The sequence below is a fragment of the Lutra lutra genome, chromosome 17, assembly GCF_902655055.1.
Source record: "Lutra lutra chromosome 17, mLutLut1.2, whole genome shotgun sequence".
In the NCBI taxonomy this organism is placed as follows: domain Eukaryota; kingdom Metazoa; phylum Chordata; class Mammalia; order Carnivora; family Mustelidae; genus Lutra; species Lutra lutra.
In genome coordinates, this window is record NC_062294.1 from 34633565 (window position 1) to 34656972 (window position 23408).

The following is a 23408-nucleotide window of genomic DNA, read 5'->3' on the forward strand; positions in this document are numbered from 1 at the left end:
GAGATGCCTCCCAGATCGCCATCCCAAAGCTGCTCCCCGCTGAACAGCTGCTCCTCGGCCGGCCAAGGCCACTCACCATTAGTCAGATGGTATTTCTTCGCATTGCTTCGGAGCCAGCTGATCGCAAGGTGGGCAGACTCCTTCATGACGTCCCCTAGCTGGCCGGTCAGAGTTAGCTGACCTTCGCCATCCATTCGGCTTGCTTCCACGAACATGATTTCCCCACCTAAGGGGGTCCAAGCCAAACCTATTGCCACTCCTGGTTGACTCAACCGCTCGGACACCTTGAGAGAAGAAAAATGATCAGTTCAGTCAACAAGAACCAAATTGCTTTCTGGCTGGCTAACTGCCCCACAATGTGCCGCCAGAGCCTACTTCTTCAGTTTAAGCTTCAATTCAAAGTATTTACTACCTCACATGATTTGGAGTCACCACTTACCATGTATGGCTTTCTGCCAGAAGAAAAACCAAACTTCCTGTTTGGCACTTATTTTTACCTTAAAATACGTGTGAATACCTTGGATTAAAGAGCCACATTTAGCTACACATGCCCTAATTTCCAAAGAACAAACCCAACTGTTTTATCTACTTAAATATTTTTATTAGGCTGCATATTTATACATACTCCAGAACCTAACTTCATTTTAGGTAATCACGCATTTGTTTCAGAAAGCAGAAACCCTTTTCCAAACATACATTTCTTAAATGGCCAAGTGTGAGAAGGTATGTGTTAAAACCCCTGGATTTTACTTCTCTGCCACTTCATTTTCTCTGTTATTGCTGTGGAAACACTATAAAACACTACCCTCGTGATGCTCTGGCTCTTTTCCCATGGGCTCGGAGGCCCACTGTGCGCCCTCACTTGCTGCTGTCAACTGAACGTGTCACTTGCCTGACACCACCCACCAGGTGATGAGCCAGTTCATGCAAGTTAGGAAAACACATAAAAAGGGACAGTACAGTTGAAACACAATCACATTAACTTTCATTGTACCCTCTGAGCCTTCAAATTTCTTTTCCTATAGAAGCTCTCCAGGTCAGAGGAGCTGAGCACAATGTGTCAACCCATCACTAATCCAAGTATGAGACTTTTCCACCAGAGCTAACTTTCTCACTAAGGAGCAAAAGAACCAACAGTCTGAGTTTCTGGCTAAAGGGCTGTGTGGCTGATGCTTCTTCCTTTTCCATGGGGCTAAGATGGTGAAAATCCCAACTTTTAAAACACTCCAAAATCATGGGTGGCATCCATGAAAGCAAGTGGGCACTTATTTTTAGTGGTAAACCTACTAGCCTGTTTTGGAAGTTTGTTTCATATTCAAAAAATTTAATTCTAATTAACTTCATCTGGTAAGTGAGAGACTTGGAAGTCCCAGTCGTGGTGTTCACAGCGCTGGGCGTGTACTGGATCTTACCTCCTCGGCTTTGTCACTTGCCCTGTTTCCCTACGTACTTGAGACACAAAGATCAATAATTAGAAGATCAGTACTATTTAAGGAAAACAAAGACACTACTTATGAAAGTGTTCCTAAGACTTCTTTGTTTCTAATAAAAAAATCCATTTTCCATACCTTAATGACATATGCTTTGGGTGGGAATTTGCCAGGGGGTCCTGTTCCATATGGCTCTTTTCTAGAGCTGAGTGAAATAATCCTAAAGAATTATCCTCAGTACACTGAATCATATGCAAATGTAACCGAAGAAGCCATTTGGCAGAATTCTGTTAGCTATAACAAGGACCATCCCTTTTTTACAGCTGAATCCTCAAAACTCATTTGTCAGAATAATACCAAAAATGTCTCTAAAGAATCAAGAGCAAGGTGCTTGTTGACTGCTGTGTCGCTTCAAGAAACCAAGACAGTTTTCCAACTCTCCATCTGCTGGGGAGGCTTGGTACTCTGGGTAGAGGTAAGTGGTACACTGTTCACTGAAACGATGGAGGGGGGAAACATCCACGCCCACCAGCACTTTATTCTGACTTGATGGCTAAGTGTTTTCATATTAACCTGAAAATGGAAAAATTGCAAATCCATGATTTAACATACAGGTGGGAGAACTGAGGGGCCTGATTACCAGCAACCCAAGAATCTCTGTGATTAAGGCTAACAGCTGTTCCCTAAAAGGTAAAGGATCTTTAATTCTTAGATTCTTAGACTTGGAAACATAGTGTTTTGTTTTGTTTTTTAAAAGATTTTACTGATTTGGGAGAGAATGTGCTCCCATATGAGTGTGTGTAGGGGGTGGGGAGGCCAGGCAGAGGGCACAAAGGGGAGGGACAAGCAGACTTCCTGCTGCACAGAGAGCCCAACATGGGGCTAGATCCCAGAACCCTGATCATGACCTGAGCCAAAGGCAGATACTTAACTGACTGTGCCACCTAGGCATCCCATCATACTTTTTTTTTTTTTTTTGGTGCCAGATTGACCAGAATTTTTATTTTTTTAGAGTTTCCTTTACATATAACACTCTAATAACTTACATAGACAAGCATTCACGGTAGCCGTTAAAGACAAGGCTGCAAAAACTGAAAGCCATGCATTTCTACTTTCTACTGAAAGGCATGCATTTCTCTTGCTTCTAACTTGCTTAAAAATTTATCTTTTGTTTAAAAGTTCTATGTTTCAGCTAGACCCAAAGGAGAAGTATTTTCTCCCATTTGGAAGGCTGCTTTAAATCATTCAGACTTTTCTGAGTTACAGGAACTAGTCTAGAATTGTAGAAAAGTAAGGCTGTTATCTCCCCCTCCCACTGCCCAATCATTATAAAGTGAACTGTAGTAACAATGATTAACACTTGAAAATTTCCAGTTTTGGGATGCCTGGGTGGCTCAGTCGGTTAACCATCTGCCTTCAGTTCAGGTCAGGATCCCAGGACCCTGGGGTGGAGCCCCACATTGGGTTCCCTGCTCAGTGGGGAGCCTGCTTCACCCTCTGCCTCCCCCCTGGCTTGTGCTTTCTCTTGCTCATTCTCTCAAATAAATAAAAAAAAAGAAAATTTCCAGTTTCAGAAAGGGTATATTCCTGACAATTACAGACCACTGAAAACTGTCTACACACCAAGTTTTCTAGACTCTGAAAGGCCAATAAGTGAAGTTGTATGTATAATGCTTTGTGACATAGAGCTAAACATACCAAGATGGTGGGGCCTACTAGTTAGCCATGAGGAACAGGCTAAAGAACTCATCTCATTCTGCCTCCTGTCTTCAAGCAGGAGAGTTTCATTCTTGTCACTCAGTTAAAAACCTCCATGAACTATCAATATCAATACACTAATACTTTCTTCATATTCCTTTATTTATCTACTTGAATATTTATGCTACTATGTAAGACCATTCATTTCCAAGTGGAAATGTAAGCTGAGTTTAGGAGATGCCTTGTTCTTCTTTTTCAAACTAAGTAACCCAGTGGAATTATAGTTTCCTCGTACAGTTCATCTTCCAGCTCTCACAATTTTTGTGTTTGTCATCTCGCTTCTTCAGACTCCTCAGGAGAGTGCTCCTTTCCTGTTGTGTGCAGCTTCCAGCCATCTTAGCCCCTTCACACAGAACAATTTGTATTTCAGAGCACTCCTTAGAAAGTGATTCAACACAGTAATTTCAAAACTGTGTTTATCAGTACTTTGCCGTCAGTTTCTAACTGTACTACTGGTCTGCTGTATTAGCCAAGACAGGCCTTGGGTCGAAGCTGAGAATGTTTTCCCTGCTAGATGTCAAAGTGGAACACAAGCATCCCAACTCATTTGGTCATTCTATTTCCCACAGGTACAGCCTTGTACCTCAATTTCCTTAACTGCTAAATCTTGTTTAAAGAAATGGTTACTTTCTGCTGTAATAATGACATCAATCATGGAAATCAATCGCATAAATATGCAGATTGAAGGAGTGTTGAAAATATTTAATGAAAGACCTAATTCATAATAGGATATGTCTTCTGGGGTGCCTGGGTGGCTCACTTGGTTAAGCGTCTACCTTCGGCTCAGGTCATGATCCCAGGGTCCTAGGATCAAGCTCCATGTTGGGCTCTCGGCTCAGCAGAGAGCCTGCTTCTCCCTCTCCCTGCTGCTCCCCCTGCTTGTGCTCTGTCAAACAAATAAAATCTTGAAAGAAAAAAAGAAAAAGAACATGTCTTCTAAAGTCTAGTTCATTCTTAACAGTTCGATAGTAGCTGCGCTGAAGGAACATTTGTGTACTAATCACTGCAACTTCCCACCGTTCATCCTCCTTGATTGACTGGAAGGAGTGATAACTGACTGAAACAATACATACATTCAACTCCGTGACCGTTCCAAGCCTCAGTCAATGCTCACAGTTTTAGTACCGTATTATTTACTACTGTGGCCTCATGAGAGGGATCAAGGGTTTTACATCCATTCGACTGTGCTTTGCCGAGCATCCTGGGCTAGGTTCCATTACAGCTCATAGGGACATAAAAGTGAATACCTCTTGGAACTGACAGACTACTTAAGAACATTAGATAAAGGCACAATTCTACTCCAGTATGGGGAGACAGCAGGGTCTGTACCAAGTGCTTTCATCTACAGAGCCCTAAAGAGGCATGGATCCTGTCTGGGGAGCAGGGACACGTGTCACAGAAGAGGCTGAGCGGAGTCTTAAAATATGAGTAAGAGTTGGCTGGGCAGAAAAGGTCCAGGAAGCCATCCTGAGATAGAGGATAGCAGGTGCCAAGGACTACAGACACAGTGGCCTTCTTTCCAGGGGCAAACAGGTACCGCACTGAATGTGTAACCTGAACCATCAGGTGGCCGTGGGACGCACACAGGCTCGTCAGCAGTGACGCTTACACTGTAAACTGGTTTCTTTTCATTCTCCTACCAGGCTGTCACTAGCAGTTATCCACCTGCCAACTTCTTTCAAGTCTTTGTACTAAGATCCTAAGCCGTGAGTTCATAACTATTCGATTTTTCTAGCTGTAAATTTACTTCCACAGCGTTTAGAAAAGAGCAGGTCACATCCCCTTCACCTGGCAAGGTGCTGGGGTCAACCACTGTCCTCTCTCAAAGCCATGTTAAATAGCCGCGGTGGCCTACCACCGCACCACAGAGAGCCAGCGGATTTCAGCCCCTTTCAGTAGAGCCTTTTCTTGGCAAAATCAGTTCATGGTGGGGCACCGGGCCAAGCCGAGTGTGCAGTGTGGGTGCCGGATAACATGGGCGTGTGCGGCCCAGCAGGTTTAAATGGAGCGGATGGGGGAATTTACCACCATAATTCCTGTGAGCATTTCACTAGTGTTTATACTCGGCCCATTTCCAGCACTTGATTTTATCTGTTTGAGAGGCAAGCACGCTGATGGAATCTCCCGGAATTCACCTTTGGATGCGTTTTATTCAAGATGCATTTATTTATTTTTTATTTTAAAAAAGACATTTATTTATTTATTTGGGCAGAGAGTGAAAAAGTGTGAGTAGGGGGAGGGGCAGAGAGGAAATGAGAGGGAAAAGCAGACTTCTCACTGAGCATGGAGTCCAGCCCACGGCTCAATCTCCCATTCCTGAGATCATGACTTGAGCCAAGATCAGGAGTCAGCATGGGACTGACTGAGCCATCCAGGCGCCCCTATTCAAGATGCTTTTTAAAAATCTGCATGTCTATCTTTTTCTCCTTAATATTATTATTTTTCAGGGCAGTGACCTCTGGATAAGGACTCTTCACACACCACCGCAGGAGGCCAATGCTAAGACTTTAATACAGAATGTGCATGGGGTCAGGACTAGTTAGAAAACACAATCTCAGGTCTGGCGGGCTGGACAGAACACAGACACTTAGGGCGTGGATGACTGCATTTCTGAGGCTGAAAATTAAATTTATCCTGCAACGACTAGAGCTGACCTGTTCTTCTGATTGTCTCACTACATTTATAATCTGTGAGTTTAAGGCTGTTACCCCTGGAGATTTTTGGTCGACTCTAAGATGGGCCAGCTAGGATATGTGTCCAGTGATGTGGAGGCCTCTCCTGCTTTCACTAGGATGCAAATGACAACTGTAAGATTCTCTTTTCACCCTAAGGATGTTCATGTAACCAACCAATAAAAGTAATTACAACTGAGCTGACATTAACGACAATCTCCTGACTGACCAGAGCAAATAAGATTCAGTAATTGTCATTTGATTCCTGTGCCTTTCCTACTTTCTCTGCTGCTGGATGTGGTCCTGGCCCTGTGCTTCTGAGGAAGTACTCTCGGTACTAGGTGTTGTGGTCGCGTGCGCAGCATGACCGATGCCCAGGTGGCTATGGACACCCGCACCCACACCCACTCCTTCCCACCTTCTCTCCCAGGGCTGGAGAGCTTTCCTTTCCTTTCCTTAAAGTGAGTTTAACTGATCTGTCTCTTTAGGAAATCTCATTGTATGGAAAAGGTGACTTATGATACTATTCCTAAATGTGAAATCTAAACTAAGTTCCTAGAACTCTTTTTTCAACCTGTTTAGGGAATTCTAAAGGGAATAAGAATGTGCCTTCTTCTTCCCTTTGTTCCTCACTGGTAGTTCGCTAGGTCAGTCATACTTTTGGCACTAACATTTTTGTAGACTCCTCTTTGACGAGAGTGAAGAATAGTTAGGGGTGGTGAAGACTATTAAATGCAAGTAAAAAAATCAGGACTACAAAAACAATTAAAAACAAGGTTCTGTTTGTTGTTGTTGTTGTTTTGGTGATTAGGGATGTTAATTTCTAGAGAGTAAGGGGGTTGCAGGAACTAGCATTTGTTCATTTTTTAGCATGTACCAGGTCCTGCGGTGGGTGTTTTATATTTATCAACTCACCCAACCCTAAAACCTATCTACCTAAACACATACATATCATTAGCCCCAACACATCCCACTCAAGGAGGCTGGGTTTATCACCTGCTGAGTGAGAGGCCTCCTTCTTCCTCCCTTCTCCTAACCCCCTGCTATGGCAGTGGGTTCCCCCACCTCCATTCCCTTCTCACTATTTTTTGCTTTCAAAACACTCCTCCCCTTCCTCCCCACCCTGCATCCTGCTATCATCCAAGGTGTCTGCAGCGAACAGCTGCTCCGCTGCTACCTGGCTTCTGTGCTCTCTGAACAGCTCCTCAATCCCAACAACGGTTTCCTCACCTCAACTCACCCACACTCTCCCAGGTCCTTATCACAAGCAGAACTCCCACCACCTCTGATGGAGATCTGAATTCGAATGCTCCTACCCCCGATGACTTTCTTATCCCTCTAGTTCACTTGTCTTCGAGACCATCAACGCTGCCACCTTCACATTCTGCACCTGCTCTGTCCTGGCTTCACTTCTCTCCCGGGGCAAAGAACAAGCCTTTGTTCCATCATTATAATCATTTTCTTGTAAATAACTCACTATTCTTGCCCCTTTCCTCATTATACCCCACAAAGGGTATTCTCTGTTGCACAAGACTTCATCCACGCACACTGTGGATCCCATCCCAACTCACCTGCCCAAAGACTTTGTTCCCACTGTTTCTCCAGCAACATCCGTCCCACTCTCTACTGGACTGTTGTGATCAGCACACAGACCTCCACTTGCAAACGTTCTCCCTGCGGTCCCCACACTCCCTTCCAGCCACCTCATTTCTTTGCAATCATTCACAGCCAACTTCTGAAAAGAGGAGCCTACGCACTGTTTCCTCACCTCCCATTCTTTCTTCCACACATCCCCAAATCTCCCATGCCCGCAACTCCCCTCTCAAAGGTCACTGACCTCCACGCTATCAAAGCGAATATACAAACAGCAAACACATTTGGACGTTCCCTCCTTCTAGAGGGTTTCCCTCTTTGCTCTCATGGCAGCATAAAACCTGTGTCCCTCCAGCTGCCTGCTTGTCACTTTCAACTTTCTCTCTCTTTTTCTGAGAGCTCCTCTTCTTCTCCATGACCCTGAATGTTGGCATTTTTCAGGGCCTCCCTCAGGCTACCGGCTCTTCTGTGTATGCTTTCTCCTCTGGTGACCTCAGCATCTCTGGGACTTGAAATATCCTCTGTCTTCTGACAATTCATGCCTCCACCTTGGACCTCACTTCTGGGTCACAGGCCTACGTGTCCACATCTCCTTTCACGTGCCTCAAATGTTTCAAACTTAATATGTTCACCAACGCAGTCTTTCCCAATGAAGTAAATGGTACTGCCACACGAAAATCCTGTTGCTCCCTCCAGAAATGCAGAAGTTCCTTCTAATAACTGTTTCCTTTGTTCCCCGTATGTAAACTGTCAGCAAGCCCAAGTCTATCTCTAAACAATGTCTCAGATGGCGCCGGGGCAGTGATCCCCCCAATCTCAGTGCCACCTGCTTGTCTTCCTTATAGCAGCGATCTCAACTTACAGTTATGTGCTAAAATTATTTTCTCTATGGAAGTAAGCATCCTGAAGGGAGAGATCATACCTTGCCTGTTTACTACTGTGTGGCCTGCAGATCTCTAATATGTTATCTACTGAGTGAATGAAACTCTTTCTAGAAGAAATGACAGACCCCAGACTTTTATCTTTATGGAGAATATAGGCATTTAAACCAAAAAAGGGGCCTTACAACCTCAATCACTTCAACATGTACTCCAACATTCCTAGTACAATTTCTCTCCAGACTTTTTACCCAGGAGCACAGAAGAAGAGCGACGAAGGTTGGCCATGGAGCCTGAGAATGGAGACCCAGGTGTGCCAACGCTTTATCTGCCTCACATGAGAAAGAGATTACAGCTGTGGAGTCAGTCAGGCTTGAACCATACCTCCATTCTGGCAAAAGCTGTGTCCTCTTGCAAGTTATTTAAATGTTCTAATGGGGCACCCGAGTGGCTCAGTTGGTTAAATGTTCTAAGCCTGTTTCCTCATCTGTTCTTGTAAAGCTGCCATGACTGAAGATTCAAGGATGTGTCACTTGTTAGAGGGTCTTCCATGGTGCCTGATACCTAACAGATACACACACAAAGTGGCCAAGAATCCCAGGCTGACTTCTCCCATTCCAAAGAACAGCACTATGCTGGTAAGAGTACAAATATGAATCTGACGTAGAGCAGATGTCTTTTTTTTTTTTTTAAAGTGCCATCCTTTAAGCCACTCTCTTTTTTGCAGGGAAGGGAAGGAATTAGCTTGGTCGAACGGGGTATTGGAGACGAGGAGAAAGAATACTGGACTTGCCATCACCTGGTCTGAGCCTGAATACTGGCTTCACTATTTGCACCTTATATGAATTTGCAGGACTCATTTAATCTCTTCAAGCTTCTTCCTGGATATAAAATGGAAGACTCCAGCACAGTGATGGCCCTCAGGGACAGTCAGACGATACAGAAATGTTTCTCAGAGATGCCAAAGCTCAGGCGAGGGTGGTCAAGCAGCTCGGGGCCGATGGTTCATCAGACCACTGGAGATAGAGACCGAAACCCTAGGCTACAGGGTGAATTCTCTCAAGTGTGGAAAAGATGAACAAAATGTTCCAAACTCCCAAACACGAGACCTTCTATTCTAAGATGCTATTTATAAAAGGCAAAAGGCTACTAGACTCTACCTTTCAGATTCATGTTGGCAAAAAGTGCTCAGATGCCTATAGGAAAATGAGTTTCTCCAATGATATCAAACAGAGCAGTTAAGCAGTGTTTACAAAATTTCTCGTTTCTCATTCTTTTGGCCAAAGCTCTAAGAATGTCAACAATGCTTCCAAATCTAAAAGCAGCAGAAATGACTGGGAGAGAAGGGGTATATGCAACAGAAACATGCATCAATCTTTGGTTGTTATCTGTTGTTCTAATTTGAATTCCCAAAGAACTGCTGGAACGTACTGTTCCGGAAAGCTTAGCAAAATAGCCCACTGGAAATGCAGGAGTCAGAACCTGTTTTCTTCTTCACTCTCAAAACCACTGCATTCTTACAGAATAGAAAAGCAAGTTTTGCTCACTTTCTCAAGCAAGGAAAAGTTTTGCCCCATTTCTTACAACACTTCAAAATTTAAATCCATGACATCTTAAGAATTCAAATAACCAATTTGTCTGATTCTACTGTTCAGGACCAGATTCACTGTTGGGAGTAAACAAGTTCTATTCTTGTAACAGAGTTCTGTAGAGAGGCTCATTAGCTTTAATGACCAGCTCAGAGTATAAACAGATAAACAAGATTGGTTTGGGACCATTTTTCCTCTCCACAATTTTAAGACTTGAGGAAAACCACATCTACTGGTAGTGATTTTGAACGTCAGAGGGAGAGATTATCTTCTGTATAATTTATAATTTATCAGACTTATTCTTCTGAAAATCATTTTTTTCTTACACTGATAGGAGGTGATGGTAAAGCTTCTGAAGGAAGATGCTATGTTCAGTAGGGTAACAAAAATTTTTTCTAGTCACTGACCCATGCTAGCTCATAGAAGAATCCTATGGAATGTATCAAAATGCCTCAGCAGACACAGACTCAATACCTTTTTCCATCCAGCTGCCTCAACTAAGTCCTGGGGCTTAGGCCTTTGTGACTGGACATTCTGTCGTGAGGGACGGGGAGAAAAAAGGAAATAGGGCTGCATGGCTTTAACCCAAGGAGCTATTAGCAATGAAATGGCAGATTTCCAAAGATGCAATCTCGGTCTGCAACAGGGCAGTCAGAAGTTAAAGCTAGGCTCACGTGTGCAGATATTTTATACTTAGGTTGCTTTCTTGCCACTGTCCCCCAAGACTCAGACAGCACACACAAAAAATCTATAATTAGGAATTAATGGGAATATAGAATTTCTAAGGAGGAAAGTCAGAGACCCTGTTCTTAGAATGGAACTGGAGAACAAGAGAATAAGATCAGACTGAGTTTCCAGAAGAGGATGAGGCCAGGTACTCTGGCTCTCTGCAAAAACCTTACTTATTATCACACTGGGCACTAAAATTCAATACCTTGCAGAAAACAAGTTTCCAATCTCCCGACAAAATTCAGCCTCCCAAACCACCCAGTTCTGACTCTCCTCCAATCTGTGAAGCAGCGATCAGAGTAAATTGGAGGCCATAAACAAAGAAATGAGAATAGTCACCTCCATTTCATACATCGGGGGCCCAAGGATGTCTTTCAGAGCATGGAAATCAATCAAAATCGGCATTTCAGGTGGTAGGGCTAAGTCCGGAGTATCGCTGATAGATTCAGGTTTTGCATCTTCTAAGATGTGTTCTCTGCAACCTAAGAGAGAAAAATGTGTTTAGAATTCTCAGAGACTGGCAGGTTTGAAAATTCATTAGTAATATACATCAAACAGAAGCACAGCAGGCTTGAACAGATCAGTCACCTTTGTATGTTTATTCAGGCACAAAAATTTACCTTGTGATCTGTGGAACTCAGGAGAGATTCTATCTTTCAAGAGCCCCCAAAGGGTGATATAATGCACCGTCTTGTTCATTTATTCTTACTTGTTTGTTGTCTCCCCCTCCCACTGCACATAAGCTCCAGCAAGACACGATCTTGCCTGTCTTCTTTTTTAACCCTTATATTCTTAAGCTGTGAACAATGCCTGGCCCTGCTCAACCTTAGAGGGCAGATACTGAAGGGTCACCTGAAATAGATTACCTTGTATAATTCTGTCAGAGCAATGGAACACAAAGCTTTCAACTCTCTCTTCAGAGGGGTCCCATCAGGTGTCCCATTTCCTGACAGGCAGCAAGAACTTGGATACAACGGATACCCATAGAGGCAATGCTCGTACGGTTATCATTTTCCAATAAACACAAGCATAACTGGCAGTGCCAGGGTAAAAGCATATGAAGCCTGGTCTGAGGCCCCCTTTAATAATACACTATTTCCTTGACCTGCCTAAGAGCCCTGGTTGCTGACGACCTGTCAGAGCCTACGCATACGAGGTCTGAGCCTCCACATACAAGAGGAGGAGCCAGCTCACCTATCAGACCACCTTTCTGCTGGTCTCTGTACTTCCAGTTTGAGGAAAGAAAAATGTTACTTAAGCCTCGTAGCCAGAAACCTAAAATGAATAGAGGTTTAAAATACATATGAAATATTTGTCTCTATTCATCTTCATTCCTAGTTTTGCTTTTCTTTTAGCTTTGTCATAACTCTTCCAGTTCTGCTATCTCATGAAATGTTTTAAGATATCTTTATTACCTTTTTTAAAAAAACATATATACTTCTTTCTAGAAATGATTAATATATACCATATAATAATGATAAACTTGCCATGTTTTATTTTTGGTACGATTCTCTCATGCTGGTATCTCAACAAGTTTTAAAAGAACTGTTTTTCACTAACTCCTTTCCTTCCAACAGTGAGTCCTGAACATGTTTTATAATATCAGGCCCTCATTTTAGACTCCAAAGATAACTGGAAACATCCTTGGTGGGGGGGTCCCTAAATGACCCCTGCCTAGAACAGCCTGGCTATGACCTTCTGGGTGAATGGCTCTCTTAGTCTGTTGGGCTCTATGGGGCTCCTCTTCAAGACTGAGTCACGAAAGATATGTGATGGAAACCAGGTAAGAGCTCAGATTTTCTGCCACTTGCTGCCTGTCAGACTCTCTGCCCAGCATTGAATTTTGCACTATCTCTACAGAGTTCCTGTGAGACTTAGAGAATTAAAGAGAAAACCCTTTGCGGATTGCAAAATGATGTTGTACCTTAAGTGTTAAGTCTTGAATTATAGGTCTTTTCACTGTCATTCCTTTGTAATGTCATTTCATCTTTCAAAGTTTGGATTCTAGGAAGTCTTCCCTGATCTTTCCAACTTCTAACAGCACTTATCTGCTTCTCTAAATCTAGCTCTCACTGGGTTACTTAGTAGCTTGTGGAAATGGGGGTTTTCTACCTGCTGCCCTTTTTGCAGTCTATCTAAGCAGTAACAATGAGCAAAGGTGGAAAGGCACCCAAATGGCCAGGTTAGCTCCCTGTGGATCCCAAAGCAGAACAGAAAGCAGGTGTCATTGCTTCATTAAAATTAATGCACAGAAAAAAAAAAAAAGTGCTACCTGTCTAAGGTTACTACCATACCCTGAAAACGAATGGCTCTGAAACTTCAGCTGATGCATAGAAGAGGCTGTGAGGCTCTCTGGTCTGGTGCCTTTGGATGGGCCTTTCTGAGATCTAATTACTGCTGCTAGCCTGGAATTCATGATCACAGGAGGAAGTCAAGCTGGATGGGTGAAAGCCAATCCACAATTATGTAACTAATGTTTCAGGACACCCAATCCCTTTCCAAGTGGAGTAGTGAACCCAGTGCTTTAAGCACTAAGGAAGTGGCGGTGGGGACAGCATTTTTATCTTCTTCTTCTTCTTTTTTTTAAAGATTTTATTTATTTATTTGAGAGAGTGAGAGAACACAAGCAGAGGGAGTGGCAGACAGAAAGGGAGAGTGAGAAGCAGGCTCCCTGCTGAGCAGGGAGCCCAATGCAGAAGTGGGACTAGATCCCAGGACCCTGAGATCATGACATGAGCAGAACGCAGATGCTTAACCAGGGAGAGCTATTTCTAATGCAACTATACCTATACTATATCTAACTATAGATGGCCATTTCCATCAGGCTTTGGGCACAGCAACAGTGTTATAAAGAATTCAATAAACTCAGAACTAATCTGTGTTTTAAAATGTTCCATCATTACAACATGAGCCTAGAGAATGAAAAGCTCAAGCCAAAAAAAATGGTGCCAGCTAATTGGGAAAGACAGGCTAGCACTGGATTTTAAGTATCATCCACAAGGACCTACATGTACTGCAAAGTGACAGTAAGGAAATAGAATTCGGAGAATTCACAGTTCGATTCCTCATTCAAACAACCAGAACGACATCATTTCACAAAGATGCCATTCAAGGCATGAAAACTCAGCTATAGGTGAACCCTCTGTGTCCTATGCATGAGCTTTCAAGCCCTCAGCTCTAGTGCCACACTCCCCCCTCTGCTAGAGGGATCAGCACCCACAGAAGCCAGTGGCAGGGTCCCAAGGACTCACTACTAGCTCTGCCCCAGACTGTAGCATTCAAGTAAGGTGGACTTTTCAAGGCGAGGCAAACAACAACAATAAAGAAAGTTCAACCTCTCCCAACATAACACAAGCTCTGTCCCGCAAGTGCTTCTCTCTGGAACCACAGTCTTCCTCATCTGTGCCCTTTTCTTGGGCAGAAATGATGGTTCTTCAGATGGCTAAAGGACACATGAAAAGGACTGTTTCACCAAGTAGAAAAGTTACTTACAGTAAGAGCAAGATACCATTTGTTGGTTACCAAATTAAACTCTAGCAAACTAGTTTAAGAAATGACAAAGATCACTGTTAAAGAAAGTGAAGAAATCTTCCCAAAGGCCGAGGTTATGGAATTATAAAGTGATTCAATCTTCCAGAAAATCCTCCCAAATAGTCAAACTCAGACCCAGTGGTCCTAGTTTGCAGGAATTTACCCTTAAGGACATAATCAGAAGTGCAGATGACTGTTGTGTAGGCAACACTTCAGACAACAAAGCTACTTGCTGCAGACTGACTGTAAGAGCAAAAATGAAACCCAATCTAGGGGCGCCTGGGTGGCTCAGTGGGTTAAAGCCTCTGCCTTCAGCTCAGGTCATGATCCCGGGGTCCTGGGATCCAGCCCCGCATCGGGCTCTCTGCTCACAGCAGGGAGCCCGCTTCCCCCTCTCTCTCTGCCTGCCTCTCTGCCTACTTGTGATCTCTGTCAAATAAATAAAATCTTAAAAAAACAAAACAAAAAAAAAACAAAACAAAACAAAAAAAATGAAACCCAATATAAACACTCAACGTTAGGAACATAGTTAAATAACTGTGGTACAGCCATCAAAGAAAATACGATGCAGTCACTAAAATTGTTTCCCAAGTGTTTTTAAGTAATGTGAGAAAATTCTTTCGAAATGACATCAATCTGAGGAAAGAGGAGGGTATACACTTTCACATGGCATGATTTTTACTAATACAACATAATAAAAATATATGTGAGAAATGAATGAAATAATATAGCCCAAAATGTTAAAGTTATTTCCTGAGTTATGAGATTAAGATTACATGGTGAAAATAGTCAATGAGTAACAGTCTCCAATCCTGGCTCTGGCTTCCCAGTTGGCCCTGAAGAAAGTTACTTTACCCCTTTGTATCTGTTTTTCTAATCTGCGAAACCATAATAATTATAGTAACCTTCAGAGAGTCACTGGGAGAATTTAACAATGTTTAAAGCCAAAATATGTATAAATGGGAGGAAGTGAATTATAGAGTTGGAGAAATATTTCACACAGACCTCTAAAACTCCCAGATCTTACTCCATAGCTCCTTTTGCTGAAGAAAACAAAGTACCCTCTGCAACCTAATTCCACTCAGGGCCCCAGAGAGAGGGCTTCAACCACAATCACAGGACTGCTGGGAGCCACATAAATTTAACAATTTTAAGAAAAACGAGAAAGATAACTAAATTCAAGATTCTTCCCTAGGTTATAATATACATTACTATTACATTCAATGCACCCAAATTTCCTTTACAAATTATCTAGAAGCATAGTCTTAAAAGTAATAAAGTACTATTAAACAGAGTTTGAGGGGCGCCTGGGTGGCTCAGTTGGTTAAGCGTCTACCTTCGGCTCAGGTTACGATCTCAGGGTCCTTGGATTGAGACCCGCATCTGGCTCCCTGCTCAGCGAAGATCCTGCTTCTTCTTCTCCCTCTGCCTGCCACTCCCCTTGCTTGTGCTCGCTCTTTGTCAAATAAATAAATAAAATCTTTAAAAAAACAACAACAGAGGTTGAAAAGAAAGGCCACGGAAAAATAAAATGAGAAGCTAGCTCAAACCTCACTCCACTTCAACTGTTTCTTCACTTCAAAGATAACACTGTTCTAAAAGTGGGAGGGAACTGAAGTTCTTTTTGGTGATGCACTCTGCTCAGAGAGGTCTCCCAGGTCTTCTTTCATCCGTGTTATCTGTCAGCCTGTGTAAGAGAACTGAATTCAGGATGCAGCCAGGATGGTCAGGGTATAACCAAGGAGTTTCACAGCATGAAGGCGGCAGATAAGCAAGCAGCACCTGGGGCACAAGCTGCACTGCGCTCCCTCTGCTCACCGGGCAGCCCCCTGGCAGCACAAGAACATGTGTGCGTGTGCTGCGGTGCCCTCCCTCAGGGGGCTGAGCCCGACTCTGGAGCTGCTATCACCCTGACCATAAGGAAAGGACTGTCTACAGCTACGAACTCCTCATAAGAAAGGATTAGGCTTTCCAGAGCAGCTGTCCCAGGGACACCATCAAGTGTTCTTTCCCACCCACTTTTCCTCTCTCAAAGGAGCATGATTTAAATGAATGCAGGCCCAAGAGCCCAAGAATCACTGTGGGAAGGAGGGAGAAAGGAAGATATTAAGAGGAAAGGTAAGGAGGTAGAAGAGAGGGGTATAATATCTCCGGAAACACCCAGGAACTTTGTATTAAAGGAAAAAAAAAGTTTCTTGCCTTTTGAATAAATCTCATGGAAAAGAGCATCTCTTGGTAGGTGAGCCAACCAATGGAAAGCAGCAGAGGCCAGGAACACAAAAAAGGTTACTAACATCAACAATTACCCAGAATGCAGAGGAAATGAAAATCTACCAAACCACAGATGCCCTAGGTTATTTATAATCATCTTTACTCCAGACAGAACATTTTAGTTGTCACTTACTATTCTCCATATTAACTTCAAGTAGGCACTACACTCTCGAGTGCCAGCTCATGAGTTCAAAAGCTACGCTCTGAGGCAGAGCAATAATAGGAACACTTTCATCTCGATAATGGAAAAAGTGTTCATTTTCACAAAGAGCTGGTTTCTAATGCTCTCGGGGTAGGGATAGAGGAGGGAAGGATGGAGTGTACCAGAATACTGTTAACTGCAGCCAGCAATCGCCAAGGCCCAAAACACAGGGTTAGTTCTCCAAAGAAATGAAAACTACCTGTTTCTGTCATATTAATACAGTGTCCCTGAAATAGCTCCCTGAGAATGTTTGCGTCTCATTCTGAGGCTTAGCAGAATTCAGGAAGAATCATGAATTCAAGATGGATAGGATAAAACCATGATATATAAAACTTTGAAAAGCCAGGAAGAAAGTCAAAGATCTGGCCCAACCCTCCATTTTTCACTCAATGAAACTGAGACCCAGAGAGGTTAAACCAATTGCCTTAAGTACACAGTAAATTACAGACAGTACCAGGATTAGTGGCTCCTGACCAAGGACACACTTTGTCCCAATTCTGCCTGTAGCTCAAGAGTTCCTCGACAAAACAAGGCAACGTGGTAGTAAATTTAGAGATTAGATTATTTTTTCCTAATTGAAAATAATCAATTGGTACTACAGACATAGATTCCCTTCTATGACTTTTGTCAAAACAACAACCCCAAAACTGTGACAGACTTGGGGATGAGTGAAAACAGACAACTAGGTGTCCAGTGTATCCTTTTAGCTGGTCTGTGTCTTACTGCTTTTCAGCTATTTTTCAATTCTGTAAGCTGTAGAAACTGAGAGTAATGCAAAGGATGCTCGTCTGAAGAAATGGAAGTGAACTTTGTCCAAGAGAGGTGCAAATGATCCTCTCTCACTATCTGATGAAGCTGGTTTTGCCAATGTCAGCATTCCTGATTGCCTACATACGGGTGTACTCCTGGATTCCCTGCAGAACCAACTGTAACATTTCACTGGTTGTCTCATTAACTAATGAATTAATCAAAATCTTTGACATACGGTCATTTTATACTTGTTTGATGGCAATGATTCTGCAGTTAAGAAATTATTATCCTGGGGTGCCCAGGTAGCTCAGTCAGTTAAGCATCCAACTTGTGATTTTGGCTCAGGTCATGATCTCACTTACTGTGAGATGGAGATTTGTGTTGGGGGTGTGTGTCCACACTCAGCAGGGAGTCTGCTTGAGATTCTCTTCTCCCTTTGCCCCTCCCCCTGCTCATGTTCTCTCTCTAGAATATTAAAAAAAAGAAATTATTATCCTTTAACACTGTACAAAAACACTTTTTTCTAAGCAGTGACAGAGATTCCCAACAGTCAACTCTTAACCACTATGAGTAGCTGAGATATATATATATATATATATATATATTTTTTTTTTTTTTTTTTTTAAATATTTTTAAAGGTTTTATTTGTCAGAAAGAGAGACAGAGTACACACATAAGCAGGGGGATTGGCAGGCAGAGGGAGAAGCAGGCTCCCTGCTGAGCAACAAACCCAATGCAGGACTTGATCGCCAGACCCTGGGATCATGACCTGAGTCAAAGGCAGATGCTTAAACCAACTAAGCCACCCAGGCATCCAGCTAATATGTTTAGATTAAGAAGATCTTAGGGCCTCAGACACACACACAAATACATCAACTTGCTTTAGATACAAAGATATGAAACTTCCCAGGGCGCCTGGGTGGCTCAGTGGGTTAAGCCTCTGCCTTCGGCTCAGGTCATGATCTCAGGGTCCTGGGATTGAGCCCCATGTAGGGCTCTCTGCTCAGCAGGGAGCCTGCTTCCTCCTCTCTCTCTGCCTGCCTCTCTGCCTACTTGTGATCTCTGTCAATTAAATAAATAAAATCTTTAAAAAAAATATGAAACTTCCCATTTTTATTATTCCTCCCTTTGGGCAGATCCTCAGAAATATCCAGTAGAAGTAAAACTGACCTGCCTCACTTCCAAGAGGCCTTGGTGTCAGAGAACCTGGGTTTGTGGTCCAGCTCTTTCCACCTGTAAGCTCTGTGACTTCGGGAAACTTCCTTAACTTATTTTTTTAAAAAGTGTTTTTATTACAGTAAAATATGTATCACATAGTAGGGGTCATTTTAACGATCTGTGAGTACACAATTCAGTGGAATTAAAAACATCCGCAACGCTGATATAACCATCACCACCATCCATACCCACAACTTTTCCATTATCTCAGCATAAACTCAGCAGCCATTAAATCCTAACTGCCCATCCTCCTCTCCCCTCTGTTCTACTTTTCTGTCTCTATGAATGTACCTATACTAGGTAGCTCACATTACATTGAACCATACAATATTGGTCCTTCTGTGTCAGGATGATTTCACGTGGCACGCTGTTTTCTAGGCCTAGCCATTCTGCAGCAGCTATCAGATTTTCAGTCCTTTCTACGGCTGCATAAAGGCATGTGTTGACCACAGCTTGTTTATCCGCTCATCATGGCCACCTGAGTTGATTCCATCTTCTGGCCCTTGTGAAGAATGCTGTCATGAACACTGGTATCTGTCTGGGTCCCTGTGTTCCACACTCTTGGATATATACCTAGAAGTCAAAGTGCTGGGTTATATGGTGGTTCTCTGTGTAACTTTCTGAAGTACTGATGAATAGGGTTCCACAGGAGCTGCACCATTTTATGTTCCCATCAGTTTCTCCACATCTGCACTGCTTTTTATTTTCCATTTTTTAAATTACAGATAATAAGTAGTATCTCACCGTGGTTCTCATGTTAGGCATCTTTCTGTGTGCTTAGTAGCCAGTTGTCTGTCTTCTTTGAAATGTCTATTCATGTCCTTTATTCATTTTTGAGTTGGGTTGCTTCTGCTGGTTAAGTTGTAGAGTTCATTATATATTTCTGGATATCAATCCCTAATCAGATAAATGATTTGCATATATTTTCTTCCATTCTGTCAGTTTTTCTTCCTTAATAGTGTCTTCTGATGCACAAGAGTTTTTAATTTTGATGGAGTCCAACTAATTTCTTCTTCTGTTGCCTGTGCTTTTGGTGTCATACGCATAAAATCATTGCCAAATCTAATGTTGTAAGGATTTCCCCCAATGTTTTATTCTTAAGCTCTTAAATTTTAGGTCACTGATCAAAGTTCAGTTAATTCCTGGGGCGCCTGGGTGGCTCAGTGGGTTGGGCCTCTGCCTTCAGCTCAGGTCATGATCTCAGGGTCCTGGGATCAAGTCCCACATTGGGCTCTCTGCTCAGAGGGGACCCTGTTTCCCCTTCTCTCTCTGCTGCCTCTCTGCCTACTTGTGATTCTCTCTCTGTCAAATAAATAAATAAAATCTTAAAAAAAAAAAGTTTAGTTAATTCCTGTATTTATTTTAATTTTGTACTTATGTATTTAATTTTGTAAGGGCCCAACTTCATTCTTTTGCATGTGGATATCTAGTCTTTCCAGCACCATTTTTTTTTTTAAAGATTTTATTTATTTATTTGTCATAGAGAGAGAAGCGAGAGTGAGCACAGGCAGACAGAGAGGCAGGCAGAGGCAGAGGGAGAAGCAGGCTCCCTGCCAAGCAAGGAGCCCGATGTGGGACTCGATCCCAGGACGCTGGGATCATGACCTGAACCCAAGGCAGCTGCTTAACCAACTGAGCCACCCAGGCGTCCCTCCAGCACCATTTTTTAAAGGCTTTCCTTTCCTTACTGAATGGTATCCCTGATAAAAATTAATTGACCATATATGCGAGCCTTTACTTCTGTGCTCTCTATTCTATTCACTGGACTATATATCTGTTCTTATGTCAGTGCCATGCTGTCTTAATTAATGTAGCTTTATAAAAGATTCAAAGTTAGGAGGTGTGACTCCTCCACTTTGCTCTTTTTTTTTTTTTTTTTTTAAGATTTTATTTATTTATTTGACACAGACAGAGAAGTCACAAGTAGGCAGTACAGCAGGCAGAGATAGAGGGGGAAGCAGGCTTCCCGCTAAGCAGGGAGCCCGATTTGGGGCTTGATCCTAGGAACCTGAGATCATGACCCGAGCCGAAGGCAGAGGCTTAACCCACTGAGCCACCCAGGTGGCCCCCACTTTGTTCTTTTTCAAGACTGTTCTGGGTATCTGGGGCCCACTTTAATTCCACATGAATTTGAAGATCAACTTATCCATATCTCTGAAAGAGACTATGGAAGTTTCAGAAGAGACTGCATTAAAATGGTAGATCTTGAAAAGTGAAGCAAGATGGCGGAAGAGTAGGAAACTGAAATAGCATTAGGTCCTGGGACTTCAGCTAGATAGTTATCAAACCATTCTGAACACCTACCAAATCAACAGAAGATAGAAGAGAGGACAGCAATTCTAGGAACAGAAAATCAACCACTTCTGGGAGGGTAGGACATTTGGAGAATGTCTGAAGCAACGGGAAGATAAACAGCAGGGGGAGGAGCTGGCTCCTGGTAAGCAGTGGAGCAGCAAAGCATAAAAACAGAACTTTTAGAAGTCTGCTCCACTGAGGGATGTTGCTCCCGATGCTAAGTGGGGGTGGAGCCCTTATAGGGACAGAGTGGTCTCAGGACCTGTAGGGTCACAGAAAGACTGGAGGTGTCTGAGTGCGGCAGAGGTGCCAGGTATTGGAGCAGGGAAGCTGGCTGCAGAGATGGAGCCGAGGTGGGGGCTCTCAGCTCGGACTTACTTTAAACCATGATCCAAGGCACAGTTAGGCCACTGCTCTTCAAGCAGGGACCCCCACAAGTGGCAGATCCAAAGAGACCCCCTCCTTCCTCCTCCAGGAAGAGCGGCATCGGATCTGCACGGGATCCCAGAATCTGCTGGATTTGGAGACTCCAAACAGGGCAGTGTGCCAGAGATAGAAATGCTCAGTCACAGGCTAGGTGAGCACAGAGCCTGGCCGGAGACCAGGGAGACGGGAGGGATTGTCTGCTTTTCTCTGAGGGTGCACTGAGGAGTGAGGGCCCGAGTTCTTGGCTCCTCCGGGCTGGAGATTGGGAGGCCATCATCGTCATTCCTGTCCTCCAAAGCTCTATGGAAAGTGTTCAGGGGACAAAAGCTACTAAGAGCGAACCCGATCAGGTTACTTAGTCTGGCCCCTGGCAAGTGTGGTGCAATTCCGCCTCCGGCAAAGACATGTGCGAATCACTGTAACAGACCCCTCCCCGGAAGATCAGCAAGAACATCCAACCAAGACCAAGTTCACCCATCAACGAGAACTGCAGAACTCCACAGCTATGGGAAAGCAACAAATAGAATTCATGGCTTTTCCCCCATGATCCTTCAGTCTTGCAAAGTTAAATTTTTTTAATTTTATTTTTTTCTTATTCTATTTTTTTTAACTTTTCCTCTTTCCTCTTTTAACATTTTTGAACTATTTTATCTTACTAATATCTTTTTTTTAAAAATCTGTTTAAATTTTCATTGTTATAGTCATATTTTATCCCTTCATTGTATTTAACCTTATTTTTTGTATACATATAGGGGTTTTTTTCTTTAAAATTCTGGGATATAATTTCTTCTAATTGATCAAAATATATCCTAATTCTAGCTCCAGCCTGATCACATTCTCTCTTTTCTTTTCATTTTCCAACAAACTTATCAATTCCTTTTTTAGAATTTTTAAATTTTCATCTTTACAGTCATATTCCATCCCTTCATTGTGTTACCCTTATGTGTGTGTGTGTGTGTGTGTGTGTGTGTATGGTTTTCTTTCATTAAAATTTTGGGAGGTAATTTCTTCTAAGAGTCCAGAATACACCCAAAATCAAATGGGTGGCTCTGTTATAGTCACCAGTCTAATATATATATACTTTTCCCCCTTTTCTTCTCCTCCCAATTTTGGTCTTTTTTGATTTGGTTAGTTTCTGGGGTCTTTGCTACCCTTTTAGTATTTTACTGTCTCATTCATATAGTCTTATTTGGATAAAATGACAAAGTGGAAAAACTCACTACAAAAAAAGGAACAAGAGGCCGTACTGATGGCTAGGGACCTAATCAATAAGGACATTGGTAATATGTCAGAACTAGAGTTCAGAATTATGATTACCAAGGTGCTAGCTGGGCTTGAAAAAGGCATGGAAGATATTAGAGAATCCCTTTCTAGAGAAATAAAATCCCTCTCTGGAGAAATAAAAGAACTAAAATCTAACCAAGTTGATATCAAAAAAGCTATTAATGAGATGCAATAAAAAATGGAGGCCCTTAGTGCTAGGATAAATGAGGCAGAAGAAAGAATTAGTGATAGAGAAGATCAAATGATGGAGAATAAAGCAGATGAGCAAAATAGAGACAAATAACTACTGGACCACGAGGGGAGAATTTGAGAGATAAGTGATACCATAAGATGAAACAGTATTAGAATAATTAGGATCCCAGAAGGTATATTGGAGCAAATTATAATAGAGAATCTCCCTAATATGGCAAAGGGAACAAGCATCAAAATCCAGATGGCACAGAGAACCCCCGTCAAAATCAGTAAAAACAGGTCCACACCCCGTCATCTAATAGTGAAACTTACAAGTCTTAGTGACAAAGAGAAAAGCTGAAAGCAGCTCAGGACAAGAAGTCTATAACATACAATGGTAGAAATATTAGATTGACAGCAGACTTATCCACAGAGACCTGGCAGGCCAAAAAGAACTGGCATGATATATTCAGAGCACTAAATGAGAAAAACATGCAGCGAAGAATACTATATCAACCTAGGCTGTCATTGAAAATAGGAGAGATAAAAAGCTTCCAGGACAAACAAAAACTAAGAATTTGCAAACACCAAACCAGCCCTAGAGGAAATAT

At 42.6% G+C, this 23408-nt stretch overlaps 1 protein-coding gene across 1 annotated transcript in view; it reads right to left on the reverse strand.

The window, feature by feature from the left end:
- LONP2 (lon peptidase 2, peroxisomal) overlaps nucleotides 1–23408 on the reverse strand; it is a 131022-nt gene that overhangs the window by 4103 nt on the left and 103511 nt on the right. Inside the window, exons 12-13 of the mRNA XM_047712356.1 lie at nucleotides 10989–11131; nucleotides 77–284 (exon numbers count right to left, since the gene is read on the reverse strand). Coding sequence (XP_047568312.1) covers nucleotides 77–284; nucleotides 10989–11131 — 351 coding nt within the window. The remainder of the gene's footprint in view (nucleotides 1–76; nucleotides 285–10988; nucleotides 11132–23408) is intronic.